Genomic DNA, 25,914 nt, shown 5'->3' with positions numbered 1-25,914 from the left:
ATAGTCATTTACCTACTGGAGTGATCTTTCCAGCTTTGATGTCACCAAGATACTTGGAACAATTCCTCTTCCAATGTCCAACACCATTACAATAATGACATTTATCAAGAGGGCCCTTCTTGGGTTTGGAAGTGCTAGGTTCAAAAGTCCTAGCCTTGGTATTCATGGGAGCTTGCCTCTTACTCTTTTTCCCATTCTTCTTGAACTTCCCCTTGCTCTTAGTGCTTATATTTAGCACATCCTTAGGTGGGCTAACATTTAGCCCCATGTCTCTTTCGGCTTGCACAAGTAACTTGTGCAACTCCTCAAGATATACGTCCTTGTCTTACATATTTAAATTCACCCGGAATCGCACATATGCTTTGACTTTGGATAAGGAGTGAAGAATCCTATCAACAATGAGCTCCTTGGGGATTTCAACTGTAACACCCCCTCATACCAAGGTGCCTTACCAAGACCACCCTACCATGAAAGTGTGTTACCATCTCGGTTGCCCGAGGTTAGTACATATAAAAAGCGTCTGAAATGAGCACATTTATTAAAGTGCCATAAAGTATAAAGTTTACATCAACCAAATCCCAAACTGTTTCAATAAAACAAAACAAATGTCTGACAACTAAGAAATCAAACTAAGACTCGGACGGTGATGCTACGATCGGTGATGACAACTCTCCCATGACTGTCCCAAGCTCACCAATAGCAATACCTGTCAAGTCTGCTCACCATCCTCGAATGGATCACAGCATATTCCACAAACAACAACACGGTTAGTATTACTCAATCACTATAAGACAAACAAACACGGTAACCAGCTGATCATCCTCCAACCCCAGTCTCCCGATCTCACACAGTAACCGAATACGCACCGAAGTGTGTAGCCCTGCCAGATTACCCATCGCAACAGGTAATCCTCCCCGCCAGTGGGTGACCGCAGCCGATCCCACCTAGTCCAGCTCATCAACGAGCGACTAACAATCCCTGTCCCTTAATGTGCACATCCCCTCACGTGGCGGGTTCCACAGAGGGCAACTAGGGTGTGAAGCCACTCCCGCAAGTGACTCCACCACAATCACAAACACACAGCATCCCAGCTGTCACAACATCTCCACACCAACACCGTCACAACAACGCCCACACTCCGATGATCAGCAGATAACAATAGTTACAAAACAATCATGTCTTAAACAATGAACAGTAAACTGAGTGGGGAAAACCCTACCTTAGAAATCAACAGTAGAACGGAAACTGAACAATCAAAAAGGCTCCTCTATGAAGTCTTCTCCTATACAATAACCACATAACACAAATACACATTGCACAATCCCTTATTTTCCCCAATTCCATACATACAGTAACCCCAAAAGAATACAAATGACAAGGGAATGAAACTTACCAACAGTAGAATAAGCGACTACACGCAAGGACCATGACGATTTGCACACACAACGAGATTAGGGGATGATTAGGGAGTGATTAAAGTAATCATAAAATGATTAGGGTTGAAAATAACGTTTTAGAAACTGACGTTGAATATAAAATAACCCTAAACACTCCCGCATCAAACCGCTAAAATAACACTCGCCAGACCGGATACTCGGTCGAGTAAAGCTATACTCGGCCGAGTATCCTCTACTCGGTCGAGTATTCTCCATACTCGGCCGAGTATTCCTCGGCAGAACAAAAACAAACTCCACAATTTACACTACTCGACCGAGTAGGCTCTACTCGGTCGAGTATACAACTTAATAAAATCCGTAGTATTACAGTCTTCCCCCCTTAAATGGAACTTCGTCCCGAAGTTCACACTCCAACCTAAAACAAAACACCACAAATACAAAAGACACACCACAAAACACAAAAAGACTTTCCACACAAACATTTATCAACCCAAAGAACTACACAAGACACCACAAGACCCACCAACCCGACTCAAAATAAGACAAAACACAACCGCAACCATCTCCTACCCACCTAAAAAGACAACGGTTACGTCCCCGTAACCAAACATACCTGATCAAAACGGTTAGGAAAACGTTTTCGCATAGCTTCCTCGGGTTCCCATGTGGCTTCTTCCACATTTTGATTAGACCAAAGAACCTTGAGTAAGACCGTCTCACCATTCCTTGTCTTACGAACCTTGCAATCAAGAATCTCTTTAGGAACCTCGGCGTAGGACAAAGACTCATTAAGCTCGATGTTCTCCATTCCAAGAATATGGGATGGATCACTCACATATTTCTGAAGCTGGGAGACATGGAAAACGTTGTGGACTCTATCCAAAGCTGGTGGTAAAGCTAATCTGTAGGCTACCTCGCCTATACGGTCCAAAATCTCATAAGGACCTATAAACTTCTGACTTAGCTTACCTTTCTTCCCAAACCTCATCACACCTCGCATAGGTGACACTTTCAAAAGGACCTTGTCACCTACTGCGAACTCAATGTCCTGCGGTGTAAATCGGCATAACTCTTCGACGATCTTGAGCCGCTCTCATCTTTTGCCGAATTAATCGAACTTGCTCAACCATATCTTGTACCACCAGTGGCCCTAAAACCACTGTCTCAGAACTATCATCTTAACAAACTGGACTTCGTCATTTCCGACCATACAAAGCCTCAAAAGGTGCCATCCCGATACTCGTATGATAACTGTTGTTGTATGAAAACTCAATCAGGTCAAGCCGGTCTTCCCAGCTACCCCCAAACTCCATGACACATGCCCTCAACATGTCCTCTAAGGTCTTGATGGTTCGTTCTGTCTGACCATCGGTTGTCGGATGAAAGGCTGAACTCATATTCAAGGTTGTACCCATCAACTCCTGCAGTTCTTGCCAAAACTTGGATATGAACCTCGCATCACGATCAGAAACGATATCCTTGGGTATACCATGTAACCGCACCACATGCCTCATGTAACCCAGTGCCAGCTGCATCTTAGACCAAGTATCTTTCATAGGAACAAAGTGAGCTGACTTGGTTAACCGATCAACAATCACCCAGATCATGTTATTACCTTGCTGTGACCTAGGCAATCCCACAATGAAGTCCATAGAGATAGACTCCCACTTCCACTCGGGTACTTCCAAACACTGTATCTTACCTTGTGGTCTCTTTTGTTCACCCTTAACCCTCTGACAGGTCAAACATCTGGCCACAAACTCAGCTACCTCTTTCTTCATGTTTGGCCACCAGAAAGTCTTCTTAAGGTCTTTGTAAAGCTTGTCACCACCCGGGTGAACCGAATAAGGAGTGCAAGGAGCCTCCGTCAAGATCACTCTCCTCAACTCTGTATCCTCAGGAACACACCATCTCCCATCAAAACGGACACTCCTATCTGTATGGATAGAAAACCTGGAAACTGTCCCACTCTCTACTCTTGACTTCCATTCCTGAATCTTAGGATTAAGCTCTTGTTTACTCTTGATGTTCTCATATAACTCTGGCTCGATCGTCAAATCCCCGATGGTATCTCCCTTCCTTAACATAAAGATCCCCATCTTAGACACCTCATCCCTCGGCTTGAAGGTTATGGGTCATAGCTATAGCGAATGAACGTTCTTCCTACTCAGAGCATCTGCAACAACATTAGCCTTACCCTCGTGATAGATGATCTCCATATCATAATCTCCGATAAGCTTCATCCACCGTCTCTGTCGCATTTTAAGCTCCTTCTGAGTGTAGATATATTTTAAGCTCTTATGATCAGAAAACACCTTAAAGGTTGCTCCATAAAGATAATGCCTCCAAATCTTAAGAGCGAAAACAACTGCACCCAGCTCCAGATCATGAGTAGGGTAATTCTCCTCATATGGCTTTAGCTGCCTCGAAGCATAAGCTATGACTTTCCCTGCCTGCATCAAAACACAACCAAGACCATTCTTTGAAGCATCGGTATATACCTCAAAGTTCTCACATCCCTCCAGCAAAGCTAGCACAGGAGCTGTGGTCAAGCGTTCCTTTAAAGTCTGAAACGTTGTTTCATAACTCTCATCCCAAACAAATCTGGTCTCTTTCCTCATCAAGGATGTCATAGGCCGTGCTATGGTAGAGAAATCTTTCACAAATCTCCTGTAGTAGCCAGCAAGGCCTAAGAAACTCTGAATCTCAGCAACATTCTTCGGTGATTCCCACTTGGTTACGACCTCAATCTTACTAGGATCCACAGACACCCCCTTCTTAGATATCACATGACCCAGAAAAGCTACCTCCTCCAGCCAGAACTCGCACTTAGACAGCTTGGCATAAAGTTGATTCTCTCTTAGAGTCTGCAAGACTATCCTCAAGTGCTCCTCATGTTCTTCCTTAGTCTTACAATATACTAAGATGTCATCGATGAAAACAACCAAAAACCTGTCCAAGAACGGTGTAAAGATCCGATTCATCAAGTCCATGAAAGTTGTTGGTGCATTGGTCAACCCAAAAGGCATCACCACGTACTCATAATGACCATACCGAGATCGGAACGCTATCTTAGGAATATCCTCATCTGCTATCCTCAGCTGGTGATAGCCCGACCTCAGATCAATCTTGGAAAACACAACTGCTCCACTTAGCTGATCAAACAGGTCATCAATCTTAGGCAAAGGATACTTGTTCTTCACCGTGACACGATTGAGCTCTCTGTAATCAATGCACAGTCTCATACTCCCATCTTTCTTCTTTACAAAAAGAACTGGGGCTCCCCACGGTGACACACTAGGCCTGATATAACCCTTGCTTAGCAACTCATGTATCTGCTTCTTCAACTCAGCTAACTCTTTAGGTGCCATACGGTAAGGTGCTTTGGATATCGGACCTGTCCCTGGTTTAAGCTCCACACTGAAATCCACATCCCTCTTGGGCGGCAAAATTGGTATCTCCTCAGGAAAGACATCATCAAACTCTCCCACCACATGTATCTCGGCGGTACTGCCTCTGCTACTCGCGATCTCTCACATGACAGAGAATCAAGGGGCACTTCTTCCTCATACATGACTTTAAAGTCATCACAGCTATGAACTTACACTTAGGTTTTACCACAAACCCTCTATAGGACACCCTAACACCCTTAGGACCCTTTAAGGACACTCTCTTTTGCCGACAATCTATCTTGGCATCATACTTACCCAGCAAATCCATCCCGACAATCACCTCAAACCCATCCATAGGAAACTCTAACAAGTCTACCGGTAAATCTATCCCTCCAACCACCATAGACACTCCCTTATACAACTTGAGACATGACACAGACTCCCCTGAAGGTATGAACACATCATCTTTTACAACCTCAAACTTCCCCAAACCCATGGACATGGCATGACTCTTAGACACAAAAGAATATGTAGCCCCTGAATCAAACAAAACAAAGGATGGTACATTATGAACAAGAAAGGTACCGGTAACTACATGAGCATCATCCTGTGCCTCCTGTTTGTCCATCATGAAAAGCTTCCCACTGTTTTTCTGTCCTCCACCCTGAACCGAAGCATTGGAGGTACTTGGCTTGGCTGCTGAATCTTGGGTGGTGTTGTTGTTCTGACGCTGATATGATCTACCACTACAAAATAAACACGGGAAACTGACGGAAATAATCCGTCAATAAGGCGTTTTTCCCGTCAGAAACACGGGTTCCTGACGGTTTTTCCGTCAGGAATTGACGTCACTACGATTCGTCACAAAAAACGGGTTCCTGACGGTTTTTCCGTCAGGATTTTCCATTTCTGACGGATTAGTGATGGCTTTTCCGTCAAAGGCCTAATCTAGGATGGGCCAAAAAGTCAACAGAATGTTGACTTTCCTGACGGAATTTCCGTCAAAAAAGTAAACATTTATGACGGAATTTCCGTCAGAAAAGTCAACATTCTGACGGAAATTCCGTCAGAAAAGTTGACTTTTTTTAAAAAAAAAAATTTAAAAAAAACGTTTCCCTCCTGCTGAATGAGGTTATGAGGCTGCCAACACGTCATTCTAATATATACTTCGTATACCACACTAGTAAATCAGCTTCGTATTCAACCATGTAACAATCTTATATCATGATTTATGACATACAATACAATACTTCATATAAACTGCCTTAAGAATAATAAGCTAATGCTGTTGATAGTAGCTTGAATACAATTTTGGCTGAAGTATATCAGAGATCTTCTCAATCAGTAGCTTCAATGCTCACACCAAAGCAGCCAAAACGAAAGATGACCATTTGTACCAAAGTTCTCCCTAAGATAATCTGCAATACACCGAATTTAGAAAAGAACATTAGAGACAAATACGCAATTTCGAGTTTTTTCAGCCTCTATGTAGATGAATTAATATTTAATTGTTTCTATTTCAATGGGGATATGTAATATGGAATAAAGGAAAGCAGCTCATTAAACTCTCGAGTGTCTTACACAGTAAGAAGTAGAGTGTCTGTTCATATATAAGCCATTAGGACTGGAAGTAGCTATACAAGTTCCTATACAACTACATAAATTTACAATGGGATATCACATACCACAACAAATTAGTGAAATTTTTTAACATTACAAGCTAACTTACCATTTGTTTATGCTAAGATTGAACTCCTGTTAAGTTTGCACAAGACTGGCTAGCTTCAGTTGGAGAGTTAAAGCTCAAATGGTCTGCAGTGCTCTGTTCTGTCCACTGAAAAATGAAAAATATCACTCAAGAATCCATTTGTAGATAAAGCTAGCAGATGGAAGATGACAATTAACAAAATGAAAAGTACATAGTACTGAATCCAATTTAAAAATCCGACCTAAGAATGTCATCAAAGAAACTGAGCACATAAAGAGTTAAGATGGCAATTAACAAAGTGAAGAATGCTAACAATTATAAGAAGAGTTTTTTTTTAACTAAAACAGCACAATGTAAATTTAACTTCCCACAACACATAACTTATCGAGAAAACGATTCATTCATACAAATAGCATATTATTACCGAATTACCGAATATATGTAGTACAGTGTTTGACTGTCATGTACAAAATCAGAGAATTTTCAACTACTTTCATACAAGTTGACTAAAAAAATTACTTACATTCAAGTATTCAATGAAGTAATCGACTTGCGCTCGAAATTGTGATCCAACAACTGGCACATGCTTTCAATATCTATACTCCTATGTTACAACATAAAAAGAAAGGCAACAACATACTAAATTTAATAGACACTTAGACATTGAAAAACATGCTAAATTTAATGAGTAAAGACCCTTAGACATTGAAAACCATGCTAAATTTAATAGTTGTAATAGCATATATACAATACGGACAATAAAGGCACACAAATAGATCAACCTGAACTAAATCCATGCCACCAATTTACAAATTAGACAAACATTGATTTACAATCAACCAGTTTTCCTTAAAAAGAAGCTCTCACTCAAACTTAACATAAGGAGTTTTACACACTTGCAGATTAAACAATAAACCTCCGCGAAGGATGGTAAATTACAAAATCTACATCTGATTTCTACCTCCAAAGACACTCATTGCTCATTTAAAAATGGGCATTTAAGGATGAACTGATATGATCCTATTCCACAACCTAGCTCATAATCCTCCAACTTGTAAGCAAAAGTTGAAACATTAAAATGTAGGGGACAAATATATGGTCTTTAGTCTTCCAAGTGAAAAAGGAAGCAATATCAAAATCTTCATAGCAATAAGGACATGGTATATCTGGCTAAACCTCATCTTCCACCTCAAAATCATCCATATTCAATCGATCTAAAACATACTCATTTCACGAAATATTAATAAACCAAATCACATGTCATTTCTTAACAATTTTCACAAAATCTAATCTTTTTAAATCTTTTGAGATATAGAAATAACAACATACCCTATAAAATGAACAAATAAAACATACCCATTTCAGCAAATAAGCAATAAACTAAATCCCAGATATGATACCATTTTCTAAATTGAAAACAAAAATCTAACCACCTCGTAAGACTACCACAATTTCAGTTTAAAGAAAGAGGGGAACCTAATAATTGAAAAATATGGATCTTTTCTTCACTTTACACATACAAGGATCTTCAAACATAAATAAGAGAAGTTGTAAGAAACTAGCATGAACCTCATCAAGAGGGAAGTAACCAGAGGATTCATCAATCAACCTCATGTGGGAGAAGATGGGGTATAAGATAGCAAGAAAATAGGATATTAAATTATTCTTCCATCAAATACATGAATTTTGAAGAGTAAATTGAATGAGGAAGAAAAAGAGAATAGAAAACATACCTAATCAAAACAAAACAAAGAAAATGAAGAAAAGACAAGCAAGGTGGTGGTGCAGCGGCGACACAGCAGCAGGACGGCGGCGGCAGACGGTAGCAGACCGGAGGTCGTAGGGGGAGGCAGAAGAAGGAGAAAAAGGAGTTAGGGTTTATAGATTTGGGAAATGAGTAAATGACAGAGGGAGAAGGAGCCGGGTTTAATTTTAGGTTATGTTACAATATCTGACGGAACTTCCGTCTCAACTTTTGACTTTTTAACTTTTCTGACGGAATTTCCGTCAGAAACTCTTATTTCACATGGACTTTTTTTTTACTTTACCAAGATTGTCCTATTTGACGGATATTCCGTCAGAAAAGTTGACTTTTCTGACGGATTATGACGGATATTCCGTCAGAAATCCTTTCCGTCAGAAGTCCGTCAATTTTCCTTATTAATTGGCGGTTTTTTTTTTCGTCAGAATTGCCCGTCACTTTACCGACATTTTTTAGTAGTGATACCACCACTGCGGTTATAACTGCCCTGGTTGCCCTGTCCACCTCTGTTGCCCCATGAACCTCCTGGTCGGTTACTAGCAAAACTCTGAGTTGGCCCCTGAGAGAAATTCCCTTGCTGAGCTCCTGAATCGGTCGGCCTCGTAACTCGTGCATTCCCGTCTCCTATGGCCGACACCACCACAGTTGAAGCATGTAAGGTTAGAGTTGTCACTCACACTCCGACCTCCATTCTTTCCCCAGCCACGAGATCCCCCAGAGAAACTAGCTCCACCCGAAAAAGCCTTTGCATGGTTGAAGTTTCCCTTCTTGTTGCCCGACTGACTGTTGCTTCCACTGTCAGCCTTCCTCTTTTCAGCGGCAGTCCTCTCATTGATCTCTCTTGAGAGATATACCATTCTCTCATCTTGGCCCGCTCTTAGGTACACTTCCTTAAGGTCAGTAGCAATCCCAGCTGGCATACGACTCACGATCTTGGCAGATAGGCCCCTATCAAAACGGAGATCCAAACCCCTCTGTCCCAGCTGCATGTCCTCAACATAACGAGATAGCTCTAGGAACCGATGATAGTACTCAATGACTGTCATCTCCTCTGACATGGTGAAGGAATCGAACTCAGATCTCATCTTGTGTCGGATATGCTCCGGCACAAACTGCTCTCTCATAGCGCTCTTCAACCCAGACCACGGAATAGCTCCTAGACCTTCAGCCTGGTAATAGGCTCTAGCATCTTCCTTGACGTTTTGCCACCAAACAGCAGCTTCACCTCTCAGGTAGTATACTACCTGCTCAACGATCATGTATTCGGGGCACTTAACCATTTCCATGAGAGCTTCAATCTCACGGTGCCACTTCTCGAGCAGCTTTGGTTCCCCCACCCCTTCATATGTGGGAGGGTTGAAGCGAGCAATAATGATGCTAAGCTGAGTAGCATCCATCGGCTTCTCATTCCCCTTTCCCACATTTTTGAGAGCTTCAAGGAGAGCCTCTTGTTGCTCAATCATGTGAGCAACCTCATCAAGAGTCGTCTCAGAATCTTGGATCTGTGCGGGGGTTCTTTTGGGCGGCATTTTGAGCTGATAAGAAACAAAGAAACGTAAGCACAAAAGCCTAAGGCTCAAAATGTATCAATCTTCCGCCAAAGGAACACTCGGCCAAGTATAAGACTATACTCGGTCGAGTAACGACTACTCGGTCGAGTATCACAGATACTCGGTCGAGTAATCGACTCCAATAGCCAACGTCAAATACCCATATCGCATACTCAGTCGAGTACAAACAATACTCGGCCGAGTAGTCACTACTCGGTCGAGTACACCTACTTACTCGGTCGAGTAAACACATACAGTAGCCATTGCTACTCACTGCCAAACAACACTCGGTCGAGTGCTTGGTTACTCGGCCGAGTACTCCCTACTCGGTCGAGTACCTGCCCTGCTCGGCCGAGCCATACCAAAGACGGGTTAAAACAGTACAAGTCCCCTATCATGCTTTCTATTCCCTCAACAAACATATAACAACAGGAACTTAAATGCCACGTTATAAACATACAATCATACCAATTATTCAAGTGCTAAATTCACTTCACCAAATTTCACATACCCGTCCCTTCTACTACTTTTCCATTCACCATACTTACAAATTCCACATACAAATTTCCAACCATCACTTATTATCCCCATGAATCTTCACATACATGCACATATAAAACACAACTCTCAACAAACTTCCCATGTGACCGGCTCGAGTTAATGAGGGCCAAATTGCGACTCCGAGACGTCTCTCGAGTCTTTGCGGTAGCTCCAAACAACTCTCCCCGGGTTCATTCTATTTAGACTCTCTAAGTTCATTAGATTCATTTGTTTAGGTGTTGGAATCTTTTTCTCTGATACCACTTTGTAACACCCCCTCATACCAAGGTGCCTTACCAAGACCACCCTACCGTGAAAGTGTGTTACCATGGTTGCCCGAGGTTAGTACATATCAAAAGCGTCTGAAATGAGAATATTTATTAAAGTACCATAAAGTATAAAGTTTACATCAACCAAATCCCAAACTGTTTCAATAAAATAAAACAAATGTCTGACAACTAAGAAATCAAACTAAGACTCGGACGGTGATGCTACGACCGGTGATAATAACTCTCCCATGACTGCCCCAAGCTCACTAATAGCAATACCTGTCAAGTCTGCTCACCATCCCCGAATGGATCATAGCAGATTCCACAAACAACAACGGGGTCAGTATTACTCAATCATTATAAGACAAACAAACACGGTAACCAGTTGATCATCCTCCAACCCCAGTCTCCCGATCTCACACAGTAACCGACTACGCACCGAAGTGTGTAGCCCTTCCAGATTACCCATCGCAACAGGTAATCCTCGCCGCCAGTGGGTGACTGCAGCCGATCCCACCTAGTCCAGCTCATCAACGAGCAACTAACAATCCCTGTCCCTTAATGTGCACATCCCCTCTCGTGGCGGGTTCCACGGAGGGCGAACTAGGGTGTGAAGCCACTCCCGCAAGTGACTCCACCACAATCACAAACCAACAGCATCACAGCTGTCACAACATCTCCACACCAACACCGTCACAACAACGCCCACACTCCGATGATCAGCAGATAACAATAGTTACTAAACAATCATGTCTTAAACAATGAACAGTAAACTGAGTAGGGAAAACCCTACCTTAGCAATCAACAAGAGAGACGGCGAACAATCGTAAAGGCTCCTCTATGAAGTCTTCTCCTATACAATAACCACATAACACAATTACACATTGCACAATTCCCCATTTTCCCCAATTCCATATATACAATAACCCCAAAAGAATACAAATGACAAGGGAATGAAACTTACCAACAGTAGAATAAGAGACTACACGCAAGGACCATGACGATTTGCACACACAACGAGATTAGGGGATGATTAGGGAGTGATTAAAGTAATCGTAAAATAATTTGGGTTGAAAATGACGTTTTAGAAACTGACGTTGAATATAAAATAACCCTAAACACTCCCGCATCAAACCGCTAAAATAACACTCGCCAGACCGGATACTCGGTCGAGTAAAGCTATACTCGGCCGAGTATCCTCTACTCGGTCGAGTATTCTCCATACTCGGCCGAGTATTCCTCGGCAGAACCAAAACAAACTCCACAATTAACACTACTCGGCCGAGTAGGCTCTACTCGGTCGAGTATACAACTTAATAAAATCCGTATTATTACATCAACCTTTTGAATTTTCAATGTCTCGACTAGCTCCAACAATTTGAGCACGTGAGGGCTAACCTTTTGGCCCTCCTTGAAATCGAGATCAAAGAATACCGAGACCGCCTCATATTGGATGATCCTCGGTGTTTGTGAGAACAGTGTCACAAGTTTGGAATAGATTTCATAAGCGGTGCCCATTTTAAAGGCTCTCCTTTGGAGATCCGCCTCCATAGCAAAAATCAACACATTTTTGATAGCGGCGGACTCTTTGTGGTAAGCCTCATATGCTTCCCTAGTGGCGGCACTCGACCTAGCATTAGGTTCGTGTAGAGAGGCCTCAATGAGGTAACGAAGCTTGTCGTCACCTTGAGAGGCTAATTTGAGTTGGGCATCCCAATCGAAGAAATTTGACCCATTTTTTTCAAGTTTACAACGATCCATGAAGGATCGGAGCCATGAAACATTAGTGAGAGAGTGAGCGTTGTTGTTTGGTGCGGCCATTTGTTATGAGAAATAAAAGTGGTCTACAAAACAAAAATAGAAGGAATAAAACACTTGTCGTTTTTAAAATAATAATAATACTCGTAAATTTTAATTTAAACAAGTTTTATTACATTTATCTAGTGACCTCTACCCAACTTTGATAAATGATTCCAAGACCCAAATTCATATCAACTTGGGCACGCTTTAGCGATACATCCCTTATCAATATAACTCGGTGGATTAACCCTTTAATCGATTCTACTTTTAGAACTCTTGGTCGATAAAATTACATTAATTTTTATCTTTAGCCCAAAACACATCCGGCTATGGTCGAGAATACTTTTGTTGAGTTCAACCCAAATTTCGAATAAATGTGTCCATGATCCAAATTCACATTAACTTGCGCACGCTTTGGCGATACAACCCTCATCAACATGAATTCGGTGGATAGACATTTATCACCCACTTCCCCTACGTAACAAGGTTTGTACCCCGGTTTGGCCGAGCGCACTCCCTCGCGAAATAGGTTTTCATGGTTTCTAATTTTTGGTAAGGCTAAGTCTTAATTGTTTATTTAGCGAGAGGTCATGTCAATTTATTATCTATCACGTTTTAAGTGAACTAAAGCGATGAACTACGATAATTGTAATTGACACGGTCGATAAACTCGATTTAAAATGCATGTTTAGTTATGGCGATTTAGCGATGCATGCAACATATAAATAAAATGCAAAGCATAAAAAATCCTAGTATGGCCTTCCTAAAATAGTAAATCTAATAAACTATTACAAATGCGGAAACCAACTTCTTTGGTCCCTTGAACTTCGGTCTTGGCACGCATCTCGAGGTAACACCGTCTTCATGGAAACTCCGGGAAAATTACAAATAATAAATAAAATTACATAATTTCCTATTATACATTTGTAATAAAAATAAATCTATTAAATTACAAAACGGTGATACGAGATCACAATAATTACAACCGAATCGATATTGCCATACATTTCGGGTAATATCAATTAAAAACTAAGGCCATACTAAGTAAAATTACATTATTCAAAAATTATATAAAATAAAAATATGACAATCATAAATAAAATGCGGCATTATAATATGTATGAACATGCTTAATTTTATGCTAAATCGCCTTTTAAGAGCCAGTATCATATAAGTTATCGGTTTTTATGGATTTGCGTGATTATAACTTGTTAAAATCACAAAATATCTCATAAATTCATATTTATGTTCAAGTTAATTACCCTAACCATCTTAGGACTCAAAACTTAGTCTTCACTAATATTTTGACAATAACTCAACTTGATTTCTTAATATTGTTCATTATGGACCAAAAATACAAAATTATGCTATAAACTTCAAATTAAATTATAAAAATTTCAAATAATTCCAAAATTTGAAGTTTAAACTCATGAACATTCTGGAAAAATACCATGACACTCATAATGTTTAAAACTTAGGTTAAATATTTCGAAAAAATATCGAGAAAAACAATGTTGCGGTTTATCGGTTTTAACAAATATGACAATAAAATATGAGAAAAATTATTTTCATCAACTTTTCACTTTTACATCTGAAATATATGATAAAATGCAACATGTGACGTTTTTCTTTAGTCATGAAATATGTTTTAGCATTATAACTAATTATAGTCACTATTTATGTAATTTTTCATCAAAAATTAATAAATCATGCAAAAAGACTTCACTATAGCCAAAACTTTTACACACATCTTTTAAAATTGCATGTGACAACATATTAAATTTCCATGACCAGATTCTAAATATAACTCATATTAACCTAATAAACCCTCTAAATTCGATTTAAGCTTATAAAATCCATATTTCATGCAAAATAACTTAATTTATCACAAGATTTAACATGCCATCAGTAGATAATATATGTGAAAACATATCCAAAAACCACTGAAAAATTCGAAGTTTACCTATTTTTCGTCCATGAATGACATTTTTCTCACAAAAATCACATTTTAATGCCAATAATATATAAAATGAACAACAAAATCCATAAATGAACCAAAATATCCCAAATACATTTTAGGACCAGAAAATTTAACATGCAAAGTGATTTCGTGATATATCATAATAAACACAAAATTACAAGTTTTATTTGTTAATAAGATTAACTCGGAAAAACAATAAACCGATTTGCATGCAAACAACCTAAGGCTCATGATACCACTTGTTGGGATTCATTAATCTCATTAGTATACATATTCATATATGAATTAATTTATTTGGTCATAAAATAAATACAAGATCTTATGCATGCAAACATAAAACAAAGTAGAGAAGAAATCGTCACTTCTTACATTGGTGTTTCGGATTTTGGGCACCAACAAGATCTCCTACTTGTTAGTTCTTGAGCTTTCCAACAATGGATGAACAAAGGTTCAAATTAGAACCTCTCCCAAAAGCTTATACCCAAGGAACACCCTTAATAACTAATATTATTATGAACTAGTAATAATACTAATCTTACTTAAAATTTAGACACAAAATGGTGTTTTTGTTCTCTTGTATTTCGGTCAAGAGAAGAGGATTTTGTGAGCTTTCTTTCTCTAAAATTATTTCACAAATGTAGAGAGTAGAGGATTTTTCTTACACTAGAAAAATAGTAGTGTAGTGAATGAATAATAGAGAAATCCATTTGGTTCCTCTTAGTGGAAAAACCGGTGGGGTGGGCTTAAAGGGGAGCAAATGCATGGTCTTGTTCTTCTCAAGATGAGACTAGGCATGCAAGGCTAGATATTAGGTTTAATCATTATGTTTCCAATTAAAAATAAAAACACAATATAAACCTTAATCCCCTCCAATATTACGGTACACTTGAATAAAATGGGTAGTCTATTTTATTTTGTCATTTGTCAATTTTGTCGCATGTTTACATGTTACAAGACATGTCACAATGCAATGTATTTTTAACATATTAAAAATCAACATATTAATAAAATATGTCACATACAAAATTAACTAGTAATTCTTAATTACTTGTACCAAAATGGTTTATCAAATTATAAATTACAACGTCTTGTATTTATAATAAATTATTCATTCAATTTCAATTGTTTCGTAAACAATAATTTAATCTAAGTAATAAAACAATTTGATTACTTAGTACGTATCTTATTTAATCGAATTACAATGAGACACTACAACAAATAAGGTAATTGGCGACCATATAAGGCGACTGAGAATAGTCGCCATTTAGAATAAAGCGACTAAGGCCCGTCGCCCGCACTTCGTAGCTAGGTTTAGTCGCTTTTGGCGACTGGTCTTCGTCGCCAATTTTGGCGACGATATTTTTAAAGCGGGCGATCAAAAAATTGCCGCCAAAATTGGCGACTACCATTAGTCGCCTTTTTAGCGATCGCCATTAGTCGCTTTTAAAAAGTCCACGTCATCTCCATATTCTCATAAAAGGCGACGGAATTTGGTCGCCATTTTGGCGATCAATTTGGTCGCCATTTTGCGATCAATTTGGTCGCCATTTGCACTGTTTTCCGTCGCCAATGTCCCTGAAATTAAATTATGGTCAGAAGGTTAGCGACGGAATTCCGTCGCCAAATGCCCAGTGTCCGTCGCCAAATTTACATGTTTTATTGCCTAAAAATCGTTTTTGACCTAGCCAAATACGTAAAACCTGCAAATAAACCAACACAACCAGCAGAGAACACATGGGAAGCCAACACAACCAAACTTGATAAAGAAAATCAAGTTCCATACACACAACTACGAGTTCTACGAGTTTTGGTCATCTAACATTATCCGGGAATAACTACGAGTTCTACTACATAACAGGGAAACTTGATCCCGCTCCACTACCACCTCCATAATCAGGATCTCTAGGATCCTTTGGTTGCGGGCGCCACCCAGTGTTGCAATTGGCGAAGAAGGAGTTCATCCGTTCCATTTTCTCCTTCATCCTCCTAATTTCATCATCTCTCTCGGCATCCCGCCTCTCCCTCTCGGCATCCTGCCTCTCCCTGGCGGCTAATTGAGCTTGGAGCACACTCACGACACTTGGGGTATAAGGTTGTTGTTGGGAGGAAATTGACCCTCTTCTTCTTGTAGGAGGGTAGAAAATCTCCTTTGCCGACCCGGCTCCATACACATCTCCTCTTTGGAACCCCTCAACAAGATCAAACCATAGCTCATTGTCATCAATTTCCGGGTTGTTCTTCCTACGGACAAGGAATTGTTCCTAAAAAATTGATAAAACATTAATGGTTAGAGGTTACTTATCTAAAAATTGATAAAACATATACTTTAAAAAGCTAAGAAATTTTTATTTTTTGACACTTACATATAACTGTTGATCTTTTTCCTTCGCGAAGATCAACTTGCCCTTGCTTGTCTTCTTTGCGTGAGTGTCAACAAAGAGATCAACAATCGTGGGTACCTTGCCCTTATTCTTCTTGGTCTTCCTGGGAAAAAAAAAAAAGGAAATTGTGACTCAAACATGATAATTAATGAGACTAATTAAATTAGAAGACTATTAAATTAAAAGCTAAGACAAATAACTTACATCTAACACCACACGATCATGAAAAGATTGAGACCCTCCATAATGAGTAGGCTCAACTTCCGTCTTTATCTCCTCCTTTCCTGTTGATCTTGTTCCGGCCGATGCTTCCTTGAACTCGTGGACTGCTTCGGTACTTGGTATATTCCTCATATGACGAACCTATAATCAATAAAATAACAATTATTAATTAATATATTTTCAAAATATGTAATGAATTTTAACTAATTACGGGTATTAAAAGAAACTAAATACCTTTCATGAAAGATGGCGCCTTCTTCCTCCTAGACACCTTATACATGTTGTCCCTTAGCCTCTTCTTGCCAATGTCATTATACCTTTGCCAAACTAGGCGCTCAAGGTTGGTTGGCCAATAGAACACACGCTACAAAAAGTAAACACATAGATGAGAAACAAATTAATAATAATGTAAAAAGAATAAATAAATTATATTTAATAATATATATTTTATAAATAGATACCCGGAAGTTGTTGAACCACATCTCCTTATCTTCATCACTAGCGTTACTCCAACAAGTAACGCCGTGTGTCATGTTCTCTTGGGTGCTATTAGTCACACCACGAACAACTGTTTGACTTCTAAACCTGAAATCAAACATGTTAAAAACATAATTATATAGGAAAAAAAAAATAATGTATAATTAACATATGTCTAAAAAAAGTCATTTATTACTAAATAAAAAAATTACAAAATATAATGAATACAAAATTACCAAAGACCATTCGGATCAAGGATCATCCCCGCCGTCGTATGTCGGGGTACACCAACCTCCTCCTCCTCCTCCTCACTCACCTCCGTAGTAGAACGGTCAACGTCCTCCTCCCGCTCTCCTGGAGCTACTACCTCCCTCACTATAGCCTCCGCGCTGCCTATTTCCTCCAGGAGCCATGTGTACTACAATTGAATAAGAAGTGTTAGCAAATATTACAGGATAATTATTATAAGATACAAAAAAATAAAACCTAATAAACAAGTATAAAAGAAAAAACAAGTATAAAAGAAAAAATAAAACCTAATAAACAAGTGTTACCAAATTTTGATATGTATACTTTCAATACCTTCTCTTACTCATCATCATCATCATCATCATCCTCATCTTCTTCTTCTTCTTCTTCTTCTTCTTCTTCCTCTTCCTCCTCCTCTTCTTCTTCTTCCCCCTCTTCTATCCCATCCCTCTCCTTATCATTCTCTTCTTCTTCCTCTTCTAACTCCTCATCCGCTTCTATCTCATTTGTATAAATAATTTCATCATGATCAACTGGGGACAAAACTGTTTCTGATACAACCTCTTCTTGGAAAAAAGATGTATCAACTTCTGATCGTGCCTTTGTTTTAAAAACGGCCCACCATTGCTTTTGTTGTCTATCATTACTTGTGCTCGGAAGAGATGCAAAATAAACTTGATGAGCTTGTTGTGCAAGTATAAATGGGTCATATTGAGAGTAGGTTCGAGTATGATTCACTTCCACGAGTTTGTAACGATCATGGACTCTCGTTCCAGCTACGGAATTATCCCTCCATTGAATCTTGAATAAGACGGTTTTATAACTCCTATCCCGACCATTGTAGCACAACTCAAAGATATCCTCTAATATGCCATAATAATCATTGCCATCAAGAGAAGAAATAGTAACGCCGTAGTTGCATTTAGCCTTACTTTTGCCATAGTCAAATGTTTGAAACTTAAACCCATTAATTGAATATCGATTCCACGTCACAACCTTTCGAGAAGGACCCAAAGCCAAGCTTCTTATCACATCATCTTGAATATTTAGCTTACATACATGCTTCCAAAAACCAGGCTGAAATTGATCCTCATGCTTATGCCAAACATCCTCTCTGTTCACATTAGGGTGGTCTTTAATGAAATCTATCACAAATTGAGCTTCATATGGCTCCAAAACCTCACAATTAGATAGCACATAAAGGTGGGCACGGTTATACTCCTTGTCATCCAGAAATCTTGTTCCCCCAACTGATGAACACCTTATTTCATCCTGCATTTGGAAACACTTGGGTATACTTGTGTCTAGTTCATCCGCTTCATCAATATTCAAGTATTTTGCTTTGGTCTCAATATGTTTTTCAAAATAAAGAGAGCAAAAATTGGCAATCTCTTCCGTTAGGTAGGCATTGCATATAGAACCTTCCACACGAGCTTTATTACCAATTTTTTTCTTCACATGATTAAGAAACCTTTCGAAAGGATACATCCACCTATATTGGACGGGTCCACCAACTTTAGCTTCATATGGCAAATGGATAGGTAGATGCTCCATCGAATTGAAAAAGAAGGCGGAAATATCATCTCAAGTTTACACAAAATTTCTGGTATTTGTTCTTCTAAACGACTCATGTCCTCAATCGATATCGTGGAGGAACATAAATCTCTAAAAATTGACTTATTTCAGAATCGCATTCCAAATCGTAGTCGGAGTAAATTTTTAAAAGCCACGGGTAATAAGCGCTCCATGAAAACATGACAATCATGACTTTTCAACCCTTTCAACTTCAGTTCCTTCAAATCAACACAACGGCTCAAATCGGATGCATATCCATCAGAAAACTTCAAGTTTCCTATCCAATCGCACAATACCTTTCTTTGAGCTTTGTCAAGAGTAAATATGGCTTTTGGTTTAGCCCCATCCTTACGAATATGAAGTTTAGGACGATCACAAAATTTCTTCAATTCTATTCTTGAATTAATATCATCACGTGTCTTTCCTTTTACATCCATAATCGTATGAATAAGTAACTCAAAGAAGTTCTTCTCTATGTGCATCACATCCAAATTGTGTCCGATCAACATTGTTTTCCAAAGAGGAAGCTCCCAAAAATACTTCTTTTAAACCAACCATTTTTTTTCTTTTTCAACTCTTTAAACTCTTCTTCATCCCATCGACATTGTTGGCAAATCACGTCAGACCTCCCATATCTCATCCCCTTGGAGTCGAACCGGAGCATTGTCACACACCTCCTTACCTTTTAAGAAAGATTTCTTGTTCTCTCTATGAATATGTCCATCCGGTAAGAAACATATATGACAATCAAACCAACTAATTTTTTTGGAATTAGGAAGATAAAATGCTTTACTCCTATCCATGCAATAAGGACATGCCTTTCGCCCAACGGTTGCCCATCCTGATAGCATACCATATGCGGGAAAATCATTTATAGTCCATAACAATGAAGCTCTTAGTTTGAAATTTTGCTTCTTCGACACATCAAATGTTTCTACACCAACTTCCCACAAATACTTGCCTTCCTCCACCAACGGTTGTAAATAAACATCCGTGATGGTTTTTGGTTATCGGGACCGGGAATAAGTAAAGAGAGGAAAATAAATTGTCTTTTCAGACAAAGCCAAGGAGGTAAGTTGTACGGCGTGGTCATTACGGGCCAACACGAGTAGTTTCTACCAAATCGACCAAAAGGGTCAAACCCATCCGTACACAAGCCAAGTCTCACATTGCGAGGTTCCTCGGCAAAATCGGGATATAACCTATCAAAACGCTTCCACTCCTCCCCGTCACTCGGATGACACATCTTTCCTGGTGTACGAGGATTTTCTTTGTGCCATCTCATTTGGTTGGCAAGATTTTTCGTGGCATACATTCTTTGAAGTCTAGGAGCTAATGGAAAATAAATTAATGTGTTTTCTGATATTGGTTTCTTTCTCTTTCCACTCCTTTTATTACCCTTCTTCCCCTTCAAAACAATATTTCCTTCACTTGTATCATATCTATCCCTTTGACATTTCTTACATTTGTCAAGCAAAGCATCATCTTTCCAAAAAGCATACATCCTTTAGGACATGCATCAATCTTTTCATGTGGAAGTTGAAGACCTTTGACCACTTTCTTGGTATTATAGAAATTTCTGGTCATAACATTATTATCGGGTATAACATCCTCAACCAACGTAGCAATACTATCAACGGCTTTAAATGGCATATTATACTCACATTTTAAAGAAACTATCCTGGATGCAACTTGTAACAATGTCATTCTACTCCCCTCATATAAGGTTTTTCGGAAGTACTTAGCATGTCCAAAAAGGCTTTTGCTCTTGGGTTTGGTTGTTCTTCATCAATCATTGGTACACGGTCGTCATTAATGAAATCATTAGACCGAAAGGCATCAAGTACCATTTCTCTATATGGGTTCTCATTTTGTTGGATTTGAGGCTCTTCGGGATAATATTTTTCTCCATGGGAGATCCAATTGTAGTAGTTTGGAAAAAAACCATTTGTAACAAGATGCTCTTCTACTTCAATGTCAAATAAATATTTTAAGTTTTTACATTTAGTACAAGGACACCTAAGTTTATGTTGTTCCAAATCATATGAATCTTGACATCTAGCAAATTCAATAAATCCACGAACTCCCTTTACAAATCTAGCGATAGGACGTTTCTTCTTATCTACTCTTTCTTCGTACATCCATCCTACGTTCGAGATCTCTTCATTTTAATCTATAAGCAATATATAGCAAACTAACCATTTTAAATAATAATATTTAATTTCAACAAAAAAAGCAATGGTTATCTCATCCTCCATTTTATGCTAATTTCAAGATTTCAATTGGGTCCTTATCACTCCAACCTAAACCCATCAATGTACGTTTCAAGTCACTAGCAAACACACATTTGTGAATTATTAATGAGAAAAAAATTCGGCAGCAATTCCCCTTAGTTCTCCAAATACACAATGTGGAAAAGATACATATTCCACATATGTATTCAGAGAACATTGGAGAAATTTGCAACCAAATTCTTTTCTCATTAATAAAATCACAACTATGTGTTTACTACCTAAGTGACTTGAAACGTACAAAGACAGTCCCAAAATGGGGACTATTCAAGAATTGCTCCTAATGAGTAATTCTTGAACGGGTACTAGGTCATTATATATTAAACAAGTTGTCAAAATTATAAGGCAAATTTATACAATCCCCTAATCAAATGACATTACTAATTTAACAAATTTATACATCATGCTCATTCTATCAAGAAAAATGCTAATTAATTAACAAAAATGCTAATTAAATCATTCTAACTTAATTAATTTGGTTAATTATACAAGTTGTCAAAAATGCTAATTTCTAACCCTAACTCAAATTAATTAACAAAAATGCTAATTAAATCATTCTAACTTAATTTGGTTAATTAAAAGGCAAATTTATACAATCCTAACATTATACTACCTTCATAAAACTATACTACCCTCAACAATACTACTTCAATATTACTAAAACTAAGCTACTACCTTCAATAATACTAATATTATCAAGATTACCTTCAATTACATCCCCTAATCAAATCACATTACTAATTTAACAAAAACCCCAATTTCTAACCCTAACTCAAATTAATTAACAAAAATGCTAATTAAATTACAACTACATACAATAATAAGCATCACTAATGTATAAATTACAACTAGATACTAAATAAGCATCACAACTTAAACAAAATATGAAGGATTGAAGTAATTAAATCGATTTGAGTCGAAAACAAACCTTTATTATAAACAAAGGGTCGGTAGGGATGTAGTGTGCGGATGGCGGCGGCGAGTGGTGGCGTCCGGTGGTCGTTGTAGTTGGTGGTGGCGTCGGGTCGTCGGATTTCTGGGCGCTTTTTTTTTTTTTATGTTGATGATAGAGTGAATGAAGGAGACGGGGTGAAGAAATTGGCGAAAAAAAAATAAACAGAGGGTTGGCGACCGTTTTTGGTCGCCAAATTATAGTCGCCAAATTGGCGACGGCTAGTGGTCGCCCGTTTTTTTTTTCTGTCGCCAAATTGGCGACTGTAGCATGTCTGTCGCCTTTGTCGTGTTTTCTTGTAGTGCAAGTTAATTTTACTCACAAAATCATCCGTCAATTTTAAGCAATTTAATTAACTCGTATCGGCATACGATTAATTAAATAATCAATTAAGAGTATTTCCCTATAGGTATGACCTAAGGGGATCAATCGATCACCACCGTCGCACGACGAATGTCAAACTCTAGTCACCAATCATTACCGATATGTGTGGACCGATTGATCAGAAATATTACTTCCCACATGTATTCTTAAATATGAGATTTAAACATGTGATCATTATGATCGGCAGTTGTGATCGCATTATTGTCGGAGGACACTTATTCCAACAGTGATGCCCTTTGGCCTCAAGAATGCTGGTTCCACCTATCAGCGCCTGGTGAACAGAATGTTCAAGGAGGAGATAGGGAGAACAATGAAAGTCTACATTGACGATATGGCAGTCAAATCCGAGAACGCAGAACAACACATATCCCACCTGAAGAATACCTTCTCGATCCTCGGAAAATACCATATGAAGCTGAACCCCCTGAAATGCACTTTTGGAGTCTCCTCTGGGAAATTCCTGGGGTACTTGGTGACGCAAAGAGGGATAGAGGCCAGCACGGAGCAAATTAAAGCAGTACTTCAATTAGAATCTCCTCAGAAGCCAAAGGAAGTACAGAGGCTCACAGGACGGGTAGCAGCCCTAAACCGGTTCATATCAAGGTCCTCAGACAGGTGTCGATTGTTCCATGACATCCTGAGGAAGAGCCAGAAGTTTGAGTGAACGCAAGAGCATGAAAAGGCGTTTAGAGAGCTCAAGCAGTACCTGAGCACCCCTCCTCTTCTCTCCAAGCCAGAACAGGGAAAACTGATGTACTTGTATCTATCAGTGACAGAGGCGGCTATAAGTGATGTACTAGTACGAGAGCACGAAGGTATGCAGAAACCAGTATACTATATAAGCAAGTCTCTATTACCTGCAGAGACCACGTACACATCTCTAGAAAAACTCGTTTTAACACTTGTTACTGCTTCGTACAAATTGCGTCCCTATTTTGAGTCACATACAATTTCAGTCGTGACCAACTACCCCCTGAGAACCATAATGAGGAAACTTGAACTGTCAGGGAGAATGGTTAAGTGGTATGTCCACCTGAGTGGGTACGACCTGAAATTTGAACCCCGAACAGCCATAAAGTTCCAAGCCCTAGCTGACTTTGTGTTAGACTTTAGTCCCACCCATCAAAAGCAAGCCGACAGTGAAATCTTGACCCTAAGTGAGGCTAAAGGGGAGCAGGTATGGGAGTTACATGTTGATGGGGCATCCAATACGAAGGGAGCAGGGGTAGGGCTGGTCCTGAAATCACCTCAGGGGGAACAGATAATACAGGCAGTACGGTGCGAGTTCAAAGCAACGAATAACGAGGCTGAATATGAGGCCCTAATCTTAGGACTCTAATTAGCCTTAGAATTGCAAATCAGCTGCATCGAGGTGTATAGCGACTCCCAAATGATCGTAAACTATGTGAATAACGTATACACGGCCAAGGATCCTAAAATGATAGCCTACCTGGAAGTAGCGAAGGAGCTCAAACTCCTCTTTGCCTTCTTCAACATCCAGCAGATACCAAGGGATCAGAATGTTAAAGCGGATGCTCTTGCCACCCTGGGAGCAGCCTTCACTCCAGGGGCAATGGGTACTATACCATTCATACATGTCATGAAACCTGCCATACGTCAGAATGAACAGTAGAACGCCAGCAAGGCTGCAACCACCCAGTGGACATACGAAGCACGGATAATGTATACTGCCACACCCCGGGAAGAGATTGATGATTGGCGCAAGTCTTACATTAGTTGGCTACGTGATGAGGTATTACCACCTGACCAGAAAGACACCAGGAGCTTCAAAATGAAATCCTCCAGATTCGTACTTATTGATGGTATCCTATTTAGGAAGTCCTTGGCAGGACCCTATCTGAGGTGCTTGAGCATACATGAGGCACATGCAGTAATGTGTGATATCCACAGTGGTGATTGTGGAAATCACACAGGGGGTAGGAGCCTGCCCAACAAGACACTAAGGTAGGGTTACTTCTGGCCTACCATGACGAAGGACGCCATAGATTATGTCAAGAAATGCGAATAATGCCAAAGGCACGCTCTTGTCAGCCACCAGCCAACAGAACATATGCATCCGATCATCTCGCCTTGACCTTTTATGAAATGGGAAACGGACCTTGTGGGACCATTACCCCGTGCTTCTGGAAATATGACGTACATGCTGGCAATGACGGACTACTTCTCTAAATGGATAGAGGCAGAAGCTTTCCCTCAGATCCTGGAGAAGCATGTGATATCTTTCATCAAGAGGAACATAGTCAGCAAATATGGCATCCCTTCATAAATCATATGTGACAATGGGTCACAATTCGTATCCAACAGGACGGAAGACTACTGCGCCAGGTGGAACATCAAGCTGTTTAAGTCCACTCCTAGGAATCCGCAGTCCAACGGTCAGGTAGAATCCAGAACCAAGATAGTCATGAAAAACCTAAAAAGAAGGCTGGAGGAGATAGGAGCCAACTGGGCATATGAGCTCCCCTTCGTGATGTGGTCTGATAGAACTACCCCAAAGTGGTAACAGGTCAAACATCATTCAGTCTAGTATATGGGGTCGAGGCAGTTATTCCCTCTGAGGTGCAAGTACTGACACATCGATATGCCAATGCCACCGAATAGAGGAACCAGGTAGAAATGGCCAGCAGCCTGGATACCATTGATGAGCCAAGGAACAGCGCCCAAATCTGGATGGCAGCCTACAAGCAGATAACTGCCAGGAGTTACAACAAAAACATAAGGCTGAGAACGTTGCAGGTAGGGGACCTGGTACTCAGGAAGGTATTCCCAAACACCAAGAACCAGAGTGCAGGCAAATTCGCCTACAACTGGGAAGGTCCCTACCGCATAGAAGGCATCGTGGGTAATGGGGCATACAAGTTGGAGATTATGGATGGGGAAGCTGTCCCTAGATCCTGGAACATCATTCACCTTAAAAAGTATTATCTCTGAGGTTCCAGGTGCAGGACCCAGAAGTTCCACCT

At 39.6% G+C, this 25,914-nt stretch overlaps 1 protein-coding gene and 3 long non-coding RNA genes across 4 annotated transcripts; 1 reads left to right on the top strand and 3 right to left on the bottom strand.

Moving 5' to 3' along the window:
* Window positions 1-5,982: 5,982 nt before the first annotated feature.
* LOC141634007 (uncharacterized) lies at window positions 5,983-8,430 on the bottom strand. Its single transcript, XR_012538750.1, has 4 exons — window positions 8,231-8,430; window positions 7,021-7,101; window positions 6,519-6,623; window positions 5,983-6,207 (listed from the first exon to the last, which is right to left on the bottom strand). It is a non-coding gene; the product is annotated as an uncharacterized LOC141634007 (long non-coding RNA).
* A 7,946-nt stretch (window positions 8,431-16,376) lies between these two features.
* On the bottom strand, window positions 16,377-17,046 carry LOC141631768 (uncharacterized). Its single transcript, XR_012537706.1, has 3 exons — window positions 16,985-17,046; window positions 16,763-16,879; window positions 16,377-16,660 (listed from the first exon to the last, which is right to left on the bottom strand). It is a non-coding gene; the product is annotated as an uncharacterized LOC141631768 (long non-coding RNA).
* Window positions 17,047-17,110: 64 nt separating this feature from the next.
* On the bottom strand, window positions 17,111-17,571 carry LOC141626812 (uncharacterized). Its single transcript, XR_012536400.1, has 3 exons — window positions 17,464-17,571; window positions 17,237-17,366; window positions 17,111-17,143 (listed from the first exon to the last, which is right to left on the bottom strand). It is a non-coding gene; the product is annotated as an uncharacterized LOC141626812 (long non-coding RNA).
* A 6,344-nt stretch (window positions 17,572-23,915) lies between these two features.
* On the top strand, window positions 23,916-24,563 carry LOC141631044 (uncharacterized). The gene is made up of 2 exons (XM_074443769.1): window positions 23,916-24,208; window positions 24,293-24,563. Exons 1-2 carry the CDS (start codon window positions 23,916-23,918, stop codon window positions 24,561-24,563), a joined length of 564 nt encoding a protein of 187 aa, XP_074299870.1.
* Window positions 24,564-25,914: the final 1,351 nt, after the last annotated feature.

The sequence above is a fragment of the Silene latifolia genome, chromosome Y (assembly GCF_048544455.1).
Source record: "Silene latifolia isolate original U9 population chromosome Y, ASM4854445v1, whole genome shotgun sequence".
Lineage (NCBI taxonomy): Eukaryota > Viridiplantae > Streptophyta > Magnoliopsida > Caryophyllales > Caryophyllaceae > Silene > Silene latifolia.
The sequence above is the reverse complement of the archived record's forward strand: the minus strand, read 5'-3'. Positions and strand labels throughout refer to the sequence as shown.

Coding starts and splice junctions, on each gene's coding strand:
- LOC141631044 (XM_074443769.1), top strand. CDS start 23,916: ATGAGGAAACTTGAACTGTCAGGGAGAATGGTTAAGTGGTATGTCCAC. Junction 24,209..24,292: donor CAGATAATACAGGCAGTACG/GTGCGAGTTCAA, acceptor ATTGCAAATCAG/CTGCATCGAGGTGTATAGCG.